The following is a 19,209-nucleotide window of genomic DNA, read 5'->3' on the forward strand; positions in this document are numbered from 1 at the left end:
ACAGCTTACTTTGATGAGGAAAATGACTTTAGTGTTTTGGATAACTAGTTTATAAAAATCCTATTACACAATTTTACATCATTGTTAGGTAAATTGAATCAATAACTTTAATCAGATCTAATAAAAAAGGTACTTATGGGAAGTGGCTTTTTTGCTTCGTTTGTTTTCTCTTTATCAGTGGAGTTACATCTCTGAGTGTCTGATTTGATTTAAAATTCTTAGAGAAGCTCATGTACAGTAGAACATGGTTTTGATACATTTGATGAAAAGTGTTAAAGCTACACAAGTATATATGACAGAAGGTGACACTGATTGGCATCAGTGTTTTGGATTGCCAGGATTTTCAATTTTGCATAAATTGCTATCTAAACTATATCAGCTTTTCCTTAAAGATAACTGGTTGACTGAGTTTGACAAGTAGACTTGCAGTGTTTTTTCAGGCATTTCACTGATAAAATGTTGTGAAAATAAGTGAGCTGATGGGAATCTTGTGAAAGCAGCTCAGTTGTAGATATGACCTACATATCTTGTGCACGCTATGTATTGCATGATGTCCTTTTGGAGGCAGAACAGTTGCATGACAGCAGATAATGAAAGTCCTGAACCATATGATTAAATTTTTAATGGGTGAAGTGTATTAGGGAGTGAAATGGTAGTAGAAACATTCTGTGTGTCTTTAATGGGAGCATATGGGGGTGGGGATGGAAATAATCATTGGACAATGATTAATGGCATGAAATTTAACAAATTCAGATGCTAGATTCTGTACCTGTGACGGAGTAACGCTGGGTACAAGTATAGACTGGGAGAGGAATGGCTGGAGAGCAGCCCTGCAGAAAGGGATCTGGGCATGGTGGTTGACAGCAGGCTCAGTGGGAATCAGCAGCATGCCTTGGCAGGCCAGGGGGCAAACCACATCCTGGGGTGCATCAAACAGCATAACCAGCTGGTCAAGAGATGATCATCGTGCTGTTATTTAGTCTCGGTGTGGCCCCTCCTGGGAGACTGCATGCAGTTCTGGGCCTCATAGGTTAAGAAGGATGCGAAGGTACTAGAATGTATCTAGAGGAGGGCAACAAAAGTGGTGAAAGGGCTGGAAGGCATGGCCTATGAGGAACAGCTGAGCACTTAGGCTTTACCTAGTTTGGAGAAAAAGAGGCTTAGGGACAACCTGATTGTCCTCCACAGCTGCCTGAGGAGGGGAAGTGAGGGAAGTGCTGGTCTCTTCTCCCTGTTATCCAGTGATAGGATGTGTGGGAACAGTTCAAAGCTGCATCACGGGTGGTTCAGACTGGACATTAGGAAGAATTTCTTTACCAAGAGGGTGGTCAAACCCCAGAACAGGCTTTCTGCAGAGGCTGTCAGTGCCCCATTCCTGTCAGTGTTTAAAAAGCATTTGAGCAATTTCCTTAATACTGAATTTGTCTGGCAGTTGGACTAGCTGATCACTGTAGCTCCCTTCCAAAGGCAATAGTCTACATGAAATACAGATTTGGACTAGTGCTTAATTTTTAGAAATGGTTTATGTGTCTTTACAGTGCAGTAGTAGTACAGTCAAATTTTCATTGCTGTAAGTGTTGTTGATATGCTCACTTTTTGTTGGATTTAAGTTATTTTTGGTCTGTCATGGTTTCTTTCCTCTGAGTGTTAGAGAGATCAAGGGATTAAGAAACTTTAATTACGGTTCAGTTACAGTCTTCAGTTAAAACAAAAAATGGAGAGGTTTTTCAGAGTTTACATGCCCATGTATAATCTTTGCATGTCTTTATGGTATCTAAATGGCAGGTAAGGTTTTCAGGTTTGCTATCTAATCTATATAGAATAACATATAAAACACAGAACAACAACATAGCCCTGGACATGAAAATCAGGTAAAGTCCGGAAATGCAATGAGTTTCTCAGTAAACTTCAGTTTAATAACAAGTGATTATTTTTTTTGTTCATATGTTAAAGTCTGATTAAACATGAATGTCTGTGGGATAGAAATAATTATTTTGCTTAGTTCTAGATTTGATTTTGTTTTATTTTAATGAATAAATTCAGTGTTTTCATTAACAAATGAAGTATGGGAAACCAGAAGAAATTAAACTGATCAATATACTTGCACATTTTTGTAATTCAATTCATTATACAGAAAATGAAAATATGGCTTTTATTAATTTTGTAATAAGAGTAAATGCACATAAATAAGTGAATAGGATTGTAATTACTGTACTGAAGATAGCAAAGGCTGCTTTAGCATTATGAGAAACCATTTGTAAATCGTGCCTGCTTTGTCCTCTTGTCACACTACAAGGTTCGTGTTTGTTTTTCTGCTTCTCAGCACTAGTTGCATTTAGGTGATGGATAGATAATTACAGTGTCTGCCTTCCATTTCAGAAGTATCCAAGCTGAGGAGCTGTCTTGGAGTAAACTCTTGTCTTCAATTATTTCCAGATTAATGTTGGCAGCTATGTTTTATAGACACTTTCAACTATGTTTGGTTGCATAATCATTTCCATCAACATCTGAGTTGCGTCTTGATTCCTGTTTGGAGCCACTGGGGGCTCTTACGCCATTTCTTACATTCTAAGTACTTTGTCTGCAGCAGTCTAGACCATTGAAGCTTTGATAGGTCATTTTTTTCCATCCTAATGTTATATATTTTAAAACCGAATTTTACTTTGAAATTATTTTTTTTACTGGAACTTCAAATGCAGAGCTCTTTGACTGTCTGTTCTTTGTTCCTTCTCTCCTTTCCTGCTAAACCTTTGACATCAAAGAACAGAAAAATGCTGAGAAATGCTCCCTTTGAGAGCTTTCTCAGCAGTGAAAGGAGGAGAAAAACTGCCTTCATTGTTCTTTTGTGGACATATGATAGTTTAGAGTTTGGATTGGCTTCTTTCTGCAGCCATTTCTTCACTCAAGCTGAATAGGAATGAAAAATTCCAAAGTATACCCTGAATGGGCAAGATAATTTTCTTAAGAGTTTTGCCACCCAGCACAATGAATTCTTTGCTGTGGATGGAAACTCTGTAATCAGAAGGAATCTTCTCAATGTCTGAGTGTATCTTTGAAATGTGGGGAGAGGGCAGGGGGAAGAGCTGTGTTCAAAATTCTCAGTTGTTTTAATGACTTTTTTTCTTTTGTCAAGAATGAGCATAGCATCACTTTGGTAGCTATTTCTTTACTGCCCTTCTAATTTTCGGGTAAACAGGATGTTATCCAGAAAATCCAGATCGAGAGTTTGGACAGAACAAGGGAGAGTGGGTTTAAACTTAAACAGGGAAAGTTCAGCTTACATTCAAGGAAAAAGTTCTTTACCGTGAGGATGGTGAGGCACTGGAACAGGTTGCCCAAAGAAAGGGTAAATGCTCCATCCATGGCAAGTTCAAGGCCAGGTTGGACAGAGCCTTGGGTGACATGGTCTGGTGTGAGGTGTCGTTGCCCACGGCAGGGGGGTTGGAACTGGATGATCTCAAGGTAGTTTCAAACACTAGCTATTCCATGATTCTATATTTGACCTTGGTCTGGACTTATCAGTGTTAGTTTTCTGGAGCTATGTTGTGAACCAGAATTCCTGTTTTGTATTTCTGCTTACCTGTCACTGAGATTTTTCATGTTTCTTGGTGCTTTCCAAAAGATCTTGTGTGATTAAGATGAACCTCTGTGAAGGTACAGAGCATGTAAATGTCTGAAACTTTAAAAGCAAGACAGCTCTTCTCTCTCAATCTTCTTCAGTATCATATGCATGAAGAACTCTGTGAAGCTAAGCTTACATTTCAGTCTTAAGTGGCATCTTGCATGATATCTCAGATTACATGGTGTCTTGGCTTTTCAGCTGAGGGTCCTTGGGTTATCAACTTGTAAGTGTAATCAGACTTTGTCTATGGTGACAATCTTACAAATGAACTGTTGCTTGCTCTAAAAGCATTAATTGCCTGTTAACTTTGAACTGAGTAGGACTTTTCTGCACATGTAGCAGAAGGGTTGTTTTGGGTTTATTTTTGGTTATTTGTTTGTAGGTATTTTCTGTTTCTTTAATGCTATGTTAATGTTGGTCATTGCGTAGGTCAGGGGTTGTGGGCTGACAGAGGGATTGGTACTCTAATTTTGTTAACTGAAGTGTATTTTTGTGCTACTTCATGAAAAGTGATGGTATAGCCCTCATTCAAAAAGCAGTCACCTTTATCTAGTTGTGTTAGGAACCATTAAAATTTTTAGGTCTGTCTCACTGGCAGAAAGATTGCGTCCCATTTGTCCTTTCATTGAGAGTGACGAGGATCTTTAGCACCATTGAGAAGAGAGTGAGCTTCTTCAGTTGCAGTCTGTATCATGGTTTCCTGTGAATATCTCCATTGAAGATGAGGATATAAACTTCCTTTTCTCTTTAGGAGAAAGACAACGTAAGTAGTAGGGTGTTTTAGACCATCATGTGTTAGCTTGAGGAAGGTGTTATCCAGTAGTAAGTACTGAAAAAAATTATTTGTTTGAAACAAAACTACTTTTTATATACATTAAGATATGTGTAAAGCAGAGAGATGTCATACACACATAATGTCTGCACTGGTATTTCCCCTGATTTTTCTTCTCAGATGGGCTCTCTGTGACATGAGCAAAAAGACTAATTGAACTCTCTGTTTTTCCCATCTGCTACCGGGAAACAAACCAACAAAAATCCTAAACCAGGCATTTCAACATACTGGAGCTGTTCTCATGGTGAACAAAATGGCTCTTTCTTTTCCTTCTTTTTGTAAGGGATATACAGTGATGCGTATTTTTACTACTTTTGTGGTTCCCATTATCACAACAACTAGTTGCAATTGGGGGATATTTTCCTGAACTTCAGAGATTCGGGAGATAAATGATTCAATAATTTTGCCACTTTCATGAATTGATTTACTCCTGCTGCTCACTAGAGGGTAGGCTTGGGATTATAATAAGAGTGTTTTACAGTAATATTGCGAATACCCCTACCAGGTAGAAAAATAAGAGGGAGTATTACCAAGTTATACTAATTTCTAACACCCATGAATATGTAACTGTATTTTTCAATGTAGACTTCTTTCTTATGAAAGTGGAAAAGATTTGGTATGTTTGGTTTTTTTTTTCTCTGTTTTGGGGATATTAGATTTAAGGCTTTCACTGAAAGCATGTTAGCATATCAGTGTATTGTGGATACACAATGAAATAAGTTGGGTTATGTGTTCTCTGATATTTTGTTTAACGAACAGAATAGTAAAATGAAAGGAATCATAGACTGCACTAGTTTATTCAGTAATAACTGAATTATGTGTACTCCTGTGCACATAAAGAAGAACGTAGAGAAAAAGTGTGTACGTGTGGGGTGATACAGACTCTTCTGGTTAAAAGACCAAATGTGCTAAGCTTGTTTGTAGGCATAAGTCTTGTGGAGAATCAGAGTTTTGAGTGGTTTTAATTGTGGTTGAAAAAACTTTAGCATGCAGCAATTGCTCTGTGTGTGTGTGTACTTAATTCACTGTTAGCATACTTGCAGATAGATGCTTGGGGCATATTTATGTGACTAAATTAATTTGGCCTCTGAGCAGGACTCATGACTGTTCTGTTGTTTGGAGGGTTTTTTTGTTAATGTAGGAAAATACTGTGTGTGTGTAACATAGTGAAACATATATTCTGCAATAAGGGTAAAACTCATTTCTGAGACTGTGTTAACTTCCTGTTGTATTGAAGCATAAAGAAGATTCTGGTCTGGTTTAGCTGAAGATCTCAGAAATACTGAATCAACATTCTCTGTTTCTTTCTTGCTGTTGCTTTTTCACCTGTAATGTGTTGAGCTTAAAATGGCATCTTTTAGACTGTGGTCTAGAAATGTATCTTAAAAATTCAAGTCTGTTAGTTAACTTGCACAATTTGGGATGCTATAACTAATGAGGTTTCCAGTTAGGAGGTTTACTTTATCTTCTTACTGAGTGTGTTTCAGCTCTCATTGTTATCGTACTGAAGTGGTGAACCATAATTTCGTGTTCGTGGTTTATTCATTTTCCCTCTTTTGCGAGATTCAGACTCATTATTTATTTATTTACTGTCTTCTGTAACTGTAGTGAAAGCAGTGTTGGGAAGACGGCATTGGTGTTGGCTCAGAAAATGGTTGATGTTGCAGTGAATTCTGTTACAGAATTATTTTCATAGTATATTGAAGACCAGGTGTTGACCTTGAGAAAGTTGTTACTTCACTTGCATGTGGGCTAGAGGAGGTAGTTCCATGCTGCAGTACTGTTAGGTTGCAAAGGAAAGAGCAGGCTGTTTGCATAATATTGTCATTTTTGCTTAGGCTGTCATGTCTGTTCTTCCTGTGGTGGCATGCAATTGTTATCGGAGCCAGGAAAGAATAAGGAGAATTTTCTTGCAGCTCAGAATAGGAGAATAATAGTAATAGTCAGAATAGGGGAATAATAGTAATAGTAAATGTACTACTTGTCTTGCAATTGCTCACAGATCCTACATTGTATCCTCAGTTTTGAGGCTCTTTCATCCACTTTAAAAGTAAAAAGCCTTCACTGATTTTAAATAAGTAAATCACTTTGAGTTGAACAGGCTGAAAATTATAGTGCTAGTCTGTGAAATAAGCTTACTTTTCCTCTTTTACTAAATGATCTGATAATTTGGTTTATTACTCCTTGCTTTCTATGCAGTCCTTCTGGTTGCAGTATACAGACAATTAAATACAGTGATGGTATTTAAGATTTTCACAGTATGTTTTTTTAATGTTTGCATGACTAAGGAAAAAAATTGGGAAGTTCATAATTACAGAGAATATTTTAGACCTGTGTACTGAAAAGAGGTTGCAGATTTGGACAGATTTAACTTATACATCATTTTAGAACCTCACTTAAAGATTTTCTGTAGAGATGAAATATTCTACAGAGCCTGTCGTTTGAAGGCAGGACAGCTCTGTGCGTTTGTTTGATTTGCACTATTGAAACATACGTTTTACTATCCTCCAGTGTCAGCTGATACAGTGTTATTGCTGGTGTATGATCGTATAGCAGTTATGTCCTGCCTCTTCCCTAACGATTCTTCTTTCTCATCTGTGTTTTTCTGAACATGCTACTTTTTCCTTGTGTTTAGGGTTCATAGGTAGCCATGTTGTTCTGCTGGACTTGGTTGGTATAGATGCTTTGCTTTCTTGTGTGAGTTTCTGATAGTAGCTTTCCCTTTTCCTATAGTATTTGACACCAGTATGATGCTTTTCTGCATAACAGCTGCGTGTGCTGAATGTGTATTTTGCTTGAGGGTGTGTAGTTAGAACAACCTCTTTGAAAACTCAAAACTTCAGACACTTGATCATTAAATACCCTGTAAAGAATTTGAATTGCTGAGATTTATGTATATTTTCTTTTTTTTTTTTTTTTTTAAGACTTTGACTTCAGTGTGCCAGGGTCAATGAAACTTCACAATCTGATCTCTAAACTGAAGAAATGGATCAAAATTCTGGAGGCAAAAACTAAACAGCTTCCAAAGTTCTTCCTCATAGAAGAAAAGTGCCGCTTTCTCAGTAATTTCTCAGCTCAAACTGCAGAAGTAGAGATACCTGGAGAATTCCTTATGCCAAAGCCAACACATTACTACATCAAGATAGCAAGGTAACTTAAAAATACACTTTGGTAGTTGTAATTCTGAAAATGGAGAAGAAAATGAAAACCTTCTCCATCTGTTCACTTTGCAACAGTGGATGTCTTGTACCTTTCATATATATAAATTACATATATAGAGACGTACCTTGGAATAACACCTTTTTTTTTTATTTTATTTTATCCTCCTCTGGTAATTTTACACTGCCACAGTAAGCAACTGTACTGTTACATGATGAGTATGCTTCATATACTGATAGAAGTCGAGATGAGTTCTTCTGTTGTAGTCAATACAGGTACTATGGTTCAAAAAGGTCTGATCTGGTGATTGATTTTGCTCAAGAGCTCTTTTTTAACAAAAATCAAGCAGAAGACCTTTTTGACTACAGAATAGAAACCATGGGCTAGCTGGGCAATAGAATTGTACCTTGTAAAAACCTTGTAATGCAGTTGCACTACCTTATTTCTTTGGTGGGTTTTGTTTGATTTGATTTAATACCAGAGGAGATTTGCTCAGGTGCTTTATTATCCCTTTCTTCCTAATAGGTTTATGCCCAGAGTGGAGATAGTTCAGAAACACAATACTGCAGCAAGAAGACTTTATATCCGAGGCCATAATGGAAAGATTTACCCATACCTGGTAATGAATGATGCTTGCCTGACAGAGTCTCGTAGAGAAGAGCGGGTATTACAGCTTCTTCGCCTTTTAAACCCCTGCTTGGAGAAAAGGAAAGAGACCACAAAAAGACACTTATTTTTTACAGGTACTGAAAGGAGAGATTTTACATTATTTTTTACGTATATGTTATACTCAAAGATTGCAATTATTACATTTTTTGACAGCTACTAATAACTGATACTGAAGGTTTTGAATATTCAGAAGGTAAAGTCACATCTGTCTAGGTGATAAGCCTTTTTTTGGCATTGTAGCTCCCCTCTGAAGAAATAAAGCTGATTGCATGGGATCTAGGATGTTTTTAGAAGAGCTTACACGCATCATTTGCTGTATAAAGTTTAGTTGTGAATAACACCTATAAGGCAGAGACATGCCTGTTGGAGGTGTTGCTATGGAAATGGATACATGTACTTCAGAACAAGCATTTAGAAACAAAGAGAAAGAGAACAAAACTTTTTCTCCCAAGTTGCAGTGTATGAATATTGAATTTCTTTTACCTCTTCCACATAACACAAAAGGAATTTTTTTGTAGAGCTTTGAATTTGGTGAATGGTTTCTGAGGTCTTTGATATGAAAACATGTCTTTATATTATTTTTTTTTTATATCCATGGTGATGTTTGCTTTCAGGAATATACTGACTGCTTGGTTGTTGCTGAATTAAATCCATTCATAATCCAGATACTTGACGCAGGACTCGAGTGCACTTCTATGATCCTGTAATAGGTAACTTGGTTTGGAGAGTGCACTTTGCCAACAGCACCACCTGGTAATGCTTAAAAAATCCAGAATTAACAAACATAATGGTAGGGAGGCCTTAGTGAGGAGAGTTACATTATTGCTGTGTAGATATTGCCAAAATACTTAATAAAAAGGTCACGCATTTAGGTATTTTGAAACAGACACAGTGAATGAAGGCTGAAAACACAGTTTTAATTCTTTCTCTTTCCTTTTGTATCTTGGCTTTTTTTATGTGTTGATTATAAATAATTCATTCATGAAATGAGAAACAGAAAATATCAGTCTTGCCTGGCAACATACTTGGTCTGCTTGTGATTCCGATACTTTAAAACAGTGAAACCCTTTGTTTTCCAGATATGAAGGCTTTTGGCAAGTTCCAGCTTAAACTGAGTAGCTAGTTTATATTAATGTATAATACTTTTCATTTCAGAAGGTCACTTTATATAAATGAGTTCTGTATGTTGCATTATTCAGTTCTGATAATCCTCGGTTGGTAAGCAGGAAATATATTATGGATAAGGGAAACTTTCATCAAAGAGACAAAGTTGCTGCTATGCTGTTGTCCTTTTAAAAAGTGCTGAGCACTGATTTTTAAAAAAGTGTATATTTCTTGGTCCTCCTTTTTGGGCTAATAGTATCTATTTACATGAAGTTGTTTCATGAGTTTAGGTGTCCAGACGATGCAACTGGCACTTTCAGAGCTAGAAATGCATATATGAGTTCTAACTTTAAAAAGACAAAAATACTCAAGGCAAAGGATTTGTTATAACAAAAGGTCAGTATCTCTACATACGTGAAGACAATGTTGCATCACTCTGAGGCCAAAATAACAAAAGTGCAATAAACAGTCTTTAAAACTATGAAAAACAAGGACACTGATACAGAAGTATACCCTCTATATACTAAAGTAACATGTTTTCCTTCAAAAAGCTGTTTTTAAAGTATAGTGTTTCTGGAAACAATTCTGTTCCTTGTGGTTTGATGCTATTTGGAAGAACCTAAAGAACATCCATTTCTCTGCTGGTAGAGGTTAATGGAAGCACACCAGAAGAAATAGCTCATTAAACCCCTTCTGCAGAATGCATTTCTTCTTTAAGAGTGAAGAAATTGCATCAAAAAATTTAAATGCATTTAAACAACTTTTCCCTCTATTTCTGAGTTTAATTGTTACAGCTTCTGAGGGAAATGTTGAGAGAACAGTGTTGGTGGTAACGGAAGGTCACTGTCAAACAGTACAGTGTCACTGGAAAAGCTGGCTATGAAGAGGCCTTGTCTGTTTTGATGTGGGTGGGGATGCACATAAGACTCAGTAGGATGATACATCTGTTGAGCACCATGAAAGTGCAAATAGGGTTTTTTGCAACTTTATTGCTCACCAAGGAAAAGCTCACTGCCTTAGGTTTTCTTATTGTTGAATATTTTGCTGTGTCTTCCCTGTGTTGTTTTCAAGTGGTGTCATTTAAACATCTATTCTTCAACTATGTTCAGATTTTTTCCTCCGTTTTTTCTGAATCACTTTAAATACCCTATTGAGCTAAGTAGTTTTGTTCTTCAGGCTCATTTTTACTGACATAATGCCAGTATCATGTAATCAGATATTACAAACCCGTTTGCACCTGAACTAAGTATTAACCTCTTTTCAGCAGGTAAAGTAGGAAGAATAACAAGTGTTAAATTTTTTTTTCTAATATTGTTGATGTTTCTGTTGCAAAAATCTGCTGTTGTTCTTTTTAACAGAGCTTGTTAGTTGTGAGTGTAGTAATAAAAATTTTGATACAACTGTGATCATCAGCTGAAATGTATCTCACTTGTGTGCTACTTCTTCTCTTAGTATTTGGAGTATGGATTAACTGTTTTGTTCTCTTTTGCTCTCTCTTCCCTCTCCCTGCCCTACCACCATCCCCTCTCACCCTTCTCAAATGTCTCCTAGTCCCCCGTGTCGTAGCAGTTTCCCCACAGATGCGTTTGGTTGAAGACAATCCCTCTTCTCTTTCCCTGGTGGAGATCTATAAGCAACGCTGTGCCAAGAAAGGCATTGAGCATGACAACCCTATTTCTCGTTACTATGACAGACTGGCAACGGTCCAAGCACGAGGGACTCAAGCTAGCCATCAGGTATTAGAATGTATAATGAATTTTAATCAAGGGCTTTCGTGAGGTCTCTGCTGTGTCCCATATCCCCTGCCCCGATTCATCACCTCTCATTAGATGTGAGACAGATATATGTGCAGAGGTGGCATTTTGATTTTTTTGGAGTTCACTTTGGTTTTGCTTAATGTATTCTTGGGAACTTTTAGATCTCTTTGGTGTTTTAGGTTATCTTGGAAAGCTTCAAAAAAGCTGTATTTGTTTTACTCTAGGTTATTTTGGGTAACTGCAAGGGAAAACAGACAAGGTGTTGATTGCTTTTTGGTCCTTAAAGTGCTTTGAAAATAATTAATTGATAACATGGGAAACAGCATTCGTAATTTACATAAGCAGTTACAGCATGTTACGTGAGGCAGGCTTCCCCAAGTTCTTCTGATGGATCTCTTAAAATTGCGAGTGGATTCATTTCATCTAACTCAAATAGAAACAGTTGAGTAATCACACCCTAATAAATGATAGTACTCAGAAAGAACAAAGCTCTCTCTCGCCTATCTCCATCAAACATCCAACTGTGATAAATAAGGTTATTTAATGTTTTTTATCTCAAGGTTAGTGCAGATTCTTACATAAAATGCCAGTCCCATTTTAAATATAGCTATTAGAAAATACATGGTATACATGCAGGCATGGTTTAGAGACAGTATCTGTTCAGGCTTCCTTTGTTAAAAATCAAATGAAGTGTTACCTAACATTTGTTTCTATTTTGAGGATTTTTCCTTCAGGTTATGAAACTCTCTAACAGCCATTTAATTGAAGTCAGTATGACTGTCATGTTTTCTGGTGTCCTAGAACAGATCCTAGCGTTACATCTTTTTCTAATTAATTAGGCTAGTATATGGTACAGTAATTAAATATTTTGGTAATTGCAAATGTGTGCATATAGGGGAAAAGCTCGCAGAGTGTACGCTGACAGAAATGGCTGAACACAGCTCTCAGCTTTTACCTTTTGTATTTTTGAGGTGCTTTTGTTGTAATATAATACATGTTACAAATTACTTTGCACAGTCTTTCCCTAGCTTGTGCAATAACCATCCTTTCCCTTTTACCCAGTGAAGAAACCATGCAGAGAGCCATCTTTAGGCTGCATGCTTTGTACAATTTTGAATCTTGCCATTAGCTTAAATTAAAGGGGTTTGTTTTATTGCTACAAAATTCTTATCCAGCTTTCACTGAAGCTAGAATGTAGTGAAGTATGTTCTGTTAGTTTCCTGTATGGAAATGCTGCATCATGAGTTGAATGTCTCTTTAGCTCAATTCTGATTTTCTTTAAAGGTTTGAGTAGAAGACACATCAAATCGGGTTATATTCTTTTTCAGTCTCTGGTTTTCCAACATGCATGTTTGCAGTTCTCATGATTATATGGTTTTATGAAAATTTTTTTTTTTCAGATAAAAAGCATTTTCTAGCTGTGCAGAGGCTGGGCTAGCAAAACACTCTTGTGTTTTGACAGAGAAGTGAGGCAACGGTGTAGGATTGAAAGCATTCAATTTCAGGGTATTTTTTCCTAAAATGGGATATAGCAGTTGTGAGAAGTTTGGTAGTTGCTCTTGGCACATTCGTCTGTTGGCAAGAAATCTATTAAAAATTATCTCTTTCAACTAATATTTATGCAGGTTCTCAGAGATATACTTAAAGAAGTGCAGAGCAACATGGTGCCACGCAGCATGCTGAAGGAATGGGCTCTTCATACATTCCCCAACGCCACCGATTACTGGACTTTCCGAAAGATGTTCACTATTCAGCTAGCCCTAATTGGCTTTGCAGAATTCATCTTTCATTTAAATAGACTCAACCCTGAAATGCTGCAGATTGCCCAGGTATGGGTTAGTTTATTCTAGATGCATGCTGTTGTCTTTGATCAGATGGAAATTTGGACTATACTTTGGAAATGAGTCAAAACAGTAATTTGATACGTGTAATCAACAGTGCATGTCAGTAGGCTTTTCATTTATATGTGATTGCACATCATGTAGGTAGCAATTTAAACTGCAGTCTCCATGGACATCAACTCTGCCTTCTATGGTGAAAATGTAGAACTTTGTAAAGTCATTCTTAGGTACTGGAACTGTTTGTTTAAATGACTGGTAAGTCACTCTTTTTGTCCTTCAAATATATTGCTTTGAATATGTGTTTTCATCAGATTAAAAAAAAATAAATTTACAGCTTCATTTTCATAGAGGGGAATACTCTTTTTCAAATACTGTTCTTTATTCAGCATTGCCATCATGTCAAGCTGCAACTCCTATTAATAGTGATTTTTATGTTTTAACCCAACATTTTAAATGAGGCTTGCCACTTTAGTAGGGCGAAGGTGGTATATATTAAAGTCTTAATGCCATTTTAATGCATGCAGGAATATGCTCTGTATAGCAATTAAGTTTCTTTAATCCCTCTAGGTAAGTGTTCAGATGCTTAGTCTAAGGGAACAATGCACAGAGAATGCTTGCCCAGAGCTGGGATGTGCAGAGATGTGTCTGTCCATATGACTCCTTAGACCATACTACAAAAGAAGCTATTCGTTAAGTTTGATATTACAACAATGTGTATTTAGCAAGGACTTTTGAGAAAAATACATACCTGACTTTGCATGCCTTGAATTTTAATGTTTTTGCTCAAAACCTGCTTGACTGAAAGAGTGAAAAGCTGTTGGGAGTACATTTGTATTCTGAGTATTAATGGTAAACAAAAATCCAACTTATTTTTGTTTCATTAATGAAATGAATGTTCTTTTAATTACTTTTATGCCTCTTGTTTCTAAATCCAGGATACTGGCAAGCTAAATGTAGCTTACTTTCGCTTTGACATTAATGATGCTACTGGAGATTTGGATGCCAATCGTCCAGTTCCATTCCGGCTTACACCAAACATCTCTGAATTTCTTACCACTATCGGGGTGTCTGGTCCACTAACTGCATCTATGATTGCAGTAGCTCGCTGCTTTGCACAGCCAAATTTTAAGGTTTGTATAGCTTTTTAAAGGGCTGTTTGCAGGCATGTTGTATTTGGCAATTTAGAAACAAAACAGCACTTTCTTGGTTAAAGTGAAAACTAAACAGTACTTACTTGTTTTTAAATCTTAGTCTAAGATCATCACAAATGCCAGCTGAAATGTTTGCAGTTTACCTTTTTGAAAGAATAGGAAGAATATAGGTGGAATTCTGTCCTTAATTTAAGTCTTTGTCCAAACATGTTATTTCACAGCTCTAGCCTCATAAGTCATTAAGAATTTTGACAGTGTTAAATAGTAAAATGGCAAATGCAACATCATTTAGAATCTTCGTAATCATCTGTCAATAGAAATGTGTTTTGGTTCTTTGTTAGTGGAATAGAATGCTAAAGATACACTGTTACTTTGATGGATTCTAGCTCTTAACAGGGTGTAGTTTTCTGAAGAAATTGTCTAGCTTCCTTTTAAATTCTAATGCTTTCCAAAAGTGAGGCATCTTGCACTTAGGCAAGCAATTTGCACCAGAAAGACATTGTGCAGAATGTACTGTAGCTACGGTATGAGCTAGTTACATTATAAAAGATGGAAAATATTCTAAAGTGATTTTAGTCTTTATCTAAAATGCAGAAAGCTGTGTAGAATACGTTTTTAGTAATTCATCATCTTACCTTACAAAACCGTGTCTATTACACACAAACAAGTTTGCAAACATAGCCTGTAATTTCAACATGTGAATGATGTATGCCCACTTAGACATGTCACATCGATTTGATGCAGCTCCACCTTGAGTACTGTGTGCAGTTTTGGGTGCCTCCGTATAAGAGGGACATCACATATTAAGAGTGTGTACAGATTGGTTGTGTACAACCAAGATTGTGAAAGGTCTTGAGGGCAAGACTTCTGAAGAGAACTTGAGGTCACTTGGTTTGTTCAGCTTGGAGAAGAGAAGGCTGAGGGGTGACCCCACTGCAGACCACAACTTCCTCAACGACGGCAGTGGAAGGGAGGTGCTGAGCTTCTCTCTCTGGTGAACAGTAATAGCATACAAGGAAATGGAATGAAACTGCGTAAGTTCAGACTGGACATTAAGAAAAAGTTCTTCACTTAGAGTGTGGCTGGTCAGTGGAACAGGCTTCCCATGGAAGTGGTTGCAGCACCAAGCCTGCCAGAGTTCAAGGAGTATTTGGGCAACACTCTTGTTCATATGGTTTATGGTTAGGTAGTCCTGCAAGGAACAGGGAGTTGAGCTTGATCCTTATGCATCCCTTCCAACTTGAAGTATTCTATGATTCTCTGAAGGTCAGAGAACAAGTGGCCATTTATTCTTTTCGGAGTGATGGGTGCCCAGCTCAGTTCAGACACGTGGTGATTACTGCTTTAGATTATCTGTCTTTTGGACTACAGAGAAATGCTTGTAACGTTTTCTGCTTTTATCTTTTTTACAAATGCCCATAAAATATATTTAATGTGTTGGCCTAATAGCTATATGTGTTATGAAATGTTCTATTTGTTAGGTGCAGATAGGGAATTTGATTCGGACTGGTTACCTAGAAGTTCAGTTTAGGACCTCAGGAGTGTTGAAGTTGACAGATGAATGTCAGTAACTCAATTCAGTGATGAGAAAAAACAGCAACTGTTTCTTGCAGGCATTTTTTTTCATCCAGGGGTAGAAATGGCCTGTATATGCCTATGTGTATGCATATTATATACACCTATATACATATATGGTGTGATATATATTAAATGCATATGTATGTATGTTGCAGTCAGTGTTCTTTCCATGTTTGGAGAAAGCAGTGTTCCCTGAGAGTGTAATCCCTGTGCAGAAAAACTTCAGCTTTGCAAAGCACTCTTAATCTTTGCACAAGACTTCTGTGTATGTGTGGGAAAAGTCATAAATTTAGTGGAGTCATCTTAATACAGGATGCACATGACTGCATTTGTGTATGAAGACCTTAATATATGTTACAGCTTAAGCGATGTTTCAATTCTCTAAGAGGCATGATGTGTTTTCATGATGAGAGCTTTTTATGAAAAGAAACACCTTGAGAGGAAATAGTAAAGACAGTTGGAAACCACATTCATCTTAAAAACACTGAGATTGCAATGCTGAACCAGAAGTGTCAAAATGGTGTTGACTAAAATCTAGTTACTATTCTGTAATACCTGATGGTTCTTCGGATTAAATATAACAGTCTGATTTTTCTCCTTCGTGTAGGTTGATGGCATCCTAAAAACTGTTCTACGGGATGAAATAATTGCATGGCACAAAAAAACACAAGAGGATACTTCCTCTCCACTTTCAGCAGCTGGGCAACCCGAAAACATGGACAGCCAGCAGCTGGTTTCACTAGTTCAAAAAGCTGTTACTGCTATCATGACTCGACTTCATAATCTTGCTCAGTTTGAAGGAGGAGAAAGCAAAGTCAACACTCTGGTAGCAGCTGCAAATAGCTTGGATAATCTCTGTCGTATGGATCCTGCCTGGCACCCTTGGCTGTAACTTGAATTTTTCAATAGCTTTTTTTGCTGCTGTTTGTGGTGTGAGCCATATATTGTGTTAAGAAAATGTGAAAAAAGCTTTCCAGACCATGGCTTACTTGCCACACTGCATTTTATCAGTCTTTTTTTAAAGTGTGTTTACAGTCACAGGACAATTTCACTGCTTTTAATTTCATGAGGGGACGTTTCCTCCAGTTTAAGAAAGGCTGTTTAATATGCAACAACAGTTTTCACAAATAGCTTAAAATGAAGAGAGGAAACTTAAATATTGTACAGAAAAATCTTATTTTATGATGAGGACTATAAACGTAGCACTGTTAGATTTAGGGTCTGGCATTCCTAATAAGCTGCAGTATATATTTTTTTTTATACCATAGTAATTACTAAGAAAAAATAAAAAAAAAAATAAAAAAAAGACAGTATTCCCAGTTACTGAATGTTACTTTGTGAAATTTTACTTAATTGCTGTCCCTTCATTCTACCAAATTGAAGGCACAAATAAATACTCTTCCTTTAAGTTTGCTTCAAATTTACACGAGCAAAGATGGTTTGTACAGAGAATTTTGTACCAAATGTATAGAGGTAACTTTTTGTTAGGCACTGAGAAAATGATTATCAAATTGTGCTGGCTTTTCTTGGAGCGCAAGCTATGTACAGTAAAAGTGTAAACCATTTAGAGTACTTGGTTTGTTGTGGACAGTGTTGGGGCAGGGGGGAGTTTATAAAAAGGGTGGAAAAAGGCATCCATGGGTACATGTGTTTTGCTGTAATAGATTAAAAAAAGTCAAATCATATGATTTATTTTTTTTTTTTTCATGTTTAGAATTACAGTAGCTTGTTTGGAATGAATCTGTTTCTTTGTAATTTAAGAAAAGATCAGTTTAATGTTTCACTTGTCTTTCTGTTAGCATTTTTATAAAACTTCGGTGTTGAGAATGTTAAATTTGTACAGAGTGATTTTTTCAAAATAAATATTTTGTAAAACTCTCAGTGGTATTCATTTTATTTAAAATATTTTAAATATTATAGAAAAGTCTCAAGAGCAGGTGGAATCTTTAGTAAATGAAACCGGCCTGTATTTTAAAGGGTGATAACTGCATTAACAAGACATGGATGTGGTGGTCTCATGTATGGTGTTGAATTTGCTTACAGAAGAGCTGTGAACAGGAAGTATAAATTTCTTCATTCAGTGTATAGTCTATTTTCCTAACCAGTTAATGTGTTAACCATATGTTTTCTAAAAGTCTGTCTTTAAACAGAGTAGTCTATTTCTTGGCTACAAAAAATTGAGCTTTTACGTAATTGTTCAGAGGTCAAGACTGTGTCTGCAGATGAACTCTATTAGGGGATGCTGTTCCTGGAGAAACAAAGATGGTCTTGACTGCTACAGCAAAGGATGCCCCTGCCTGCTTTTGGTTGTTTTGTTTTTTTAATAAGCAGACAACAGGTTCTGTAGAGATTTCATAATAACATGAGAGGCATAATTGAAGTTAATGACCACCATTCAGCAGTGTACTCTCTGTGATACAAGAGGGTTTTCTAAGTCAATCTAATGACATTCCTTCAGTAGGTGAGCTTACCGGCAAGTTAACAGGTAGGTATGACTGTGGACAAGTCAATTATTTAAAAACAAAGCAACCTGCTTCAATGGGTCTCTTACAGAGCCTCAGAAAGACCTGTTCCTTTCATCTTTGCAGCCATCAGCTGAAGCAGTCAATTGATACAGACTTGAGTGTCAACATTATGAAGGGGTACATGGCCTTCTCTACTGCTCACTCAAGATGATAGTTTTGCTAGCACCATGAGCAGCATGGAACCTGGCACAGAGGGAGGTGAGGCTGATAGACAGAAGTGCTATGTATGTAAATGAAAGAGTTTGCAGCCATGATTGTAGTATGAACTCTTGTTGATGGATTTAAGCCCATTTGAAGGCTGAGTGTTAAATAGGTTTTTACTGTATGCTTGGCTGGGAGGCATCACTTTATCATGCCAATTAAGCATAATATATAGGATAGTGTATAGTTTGGTAGGTTAATTTATGAATTTGCATCTTTACTTTTTGACTAGTAACAAGTCCATCTAGTATGAGAAATGAAGATACTTTGCACTCTCACTTCAATGCATTCTTTTTCCCCTTTGGGATATAACTAATATAGCAAGAAAAATAAAGTGCAATTTTGAAAATAGAAGTTAAGATATTATTGACTTGTAAATGGAAAGGAAAGCTTGACTCTTAGCTCTCATCAATGAAAAGTAAGCATGCAGTAATGAGTTTATGAAAAATGTCTGTTTTAGAGCAAAGGGCCTGAAAAATAAATGAATGTTGTGTTTTCGTTGTAAAATATAACATGGTGTTAAGGAACAGTGATAGATTGATCTTATTCTGTGTAGGAATTGTAATAGTCTAATGCTAGCAGTTTTGGAATTAAAAGCGAATTGGAAATGCTTGTTCACACACTCAAACTGTAACTGCAGTAATGCATTGTTTCTCTGAACTTATTTCACTTAAAGGATTTTCCAAGCAAGTTTTTTTCCCATTATTTTCCTAGGTGCAGTGGACCAAGCTTTTCGTAGCTGAATCACTACTGCCTTTCCTGTTTGTTGG

The 19,209-nt window shown here is 36.7% G+C and overlaps 1 protein-coding gene across 4 annotated transcripts in view; it reads left to right on the top strand.

The window, feature by feature from the left end:
• Window positions 1-17,594, top strand: part of TRRAP (transformation/transcription domain associated protein) — a 99,747-nt gene extending 82,153 nt beyond the window's left edge. For all 4 annotated transcript variants that reach the window (XM_061473166.1, XM_061473168.1, XM_061473167.1 and 1 more), the window contains exons 67-72: window positions 7,379-7,604; window positions 8,139-8,356; window positions 10,938-11,122; window positions 12,769-12,972; window positions 13,920-14,114; window positions 16,321-17,594. In XM_061473166.1, coding sequence (XP_061329150.1) covers window positions 7,379-7,604; window positions 8,139-8,356; window positions 10,938-11,122; window positions 12,769-12,972; window positions 13,920-14,114; window positions 16,321-16,605 — 1,313 coding nt within the window. In that variant the 3' untranslated portion in view covers window positions 16,606-17,594. The remainder of the gene's footprint in view (window positions 1-7,378; window positions 7,605-8,138; window positions 8,357-10,937; window positions 11,123-12,768; window positions 12,973-13,919; window positions 14,115-16,320) is intronic.
• The last annotated feature ends 1,615 nt before the right edge of the window (window positions 17,595-19,209 follow it).

This window comes from Pezoporus flaviventris, unplaced genomic scaffold (genome assembly GCF_033815535.1).
Source record: "Pezoporus flaviventris isolate CSIRO_AGI_PZ_B2104156 unplaced genomic scaffold, CSIRO_AGI_Pfla_v1 ptg000078l, whole genome shotgun sequence".
Classification (NCBI taxonomy): Eukaryota; Metazoa; Chordata; class Aves; order Psittaciformes; family Psittacidae; genus Pezoporus; species Pezoporus flaviventris.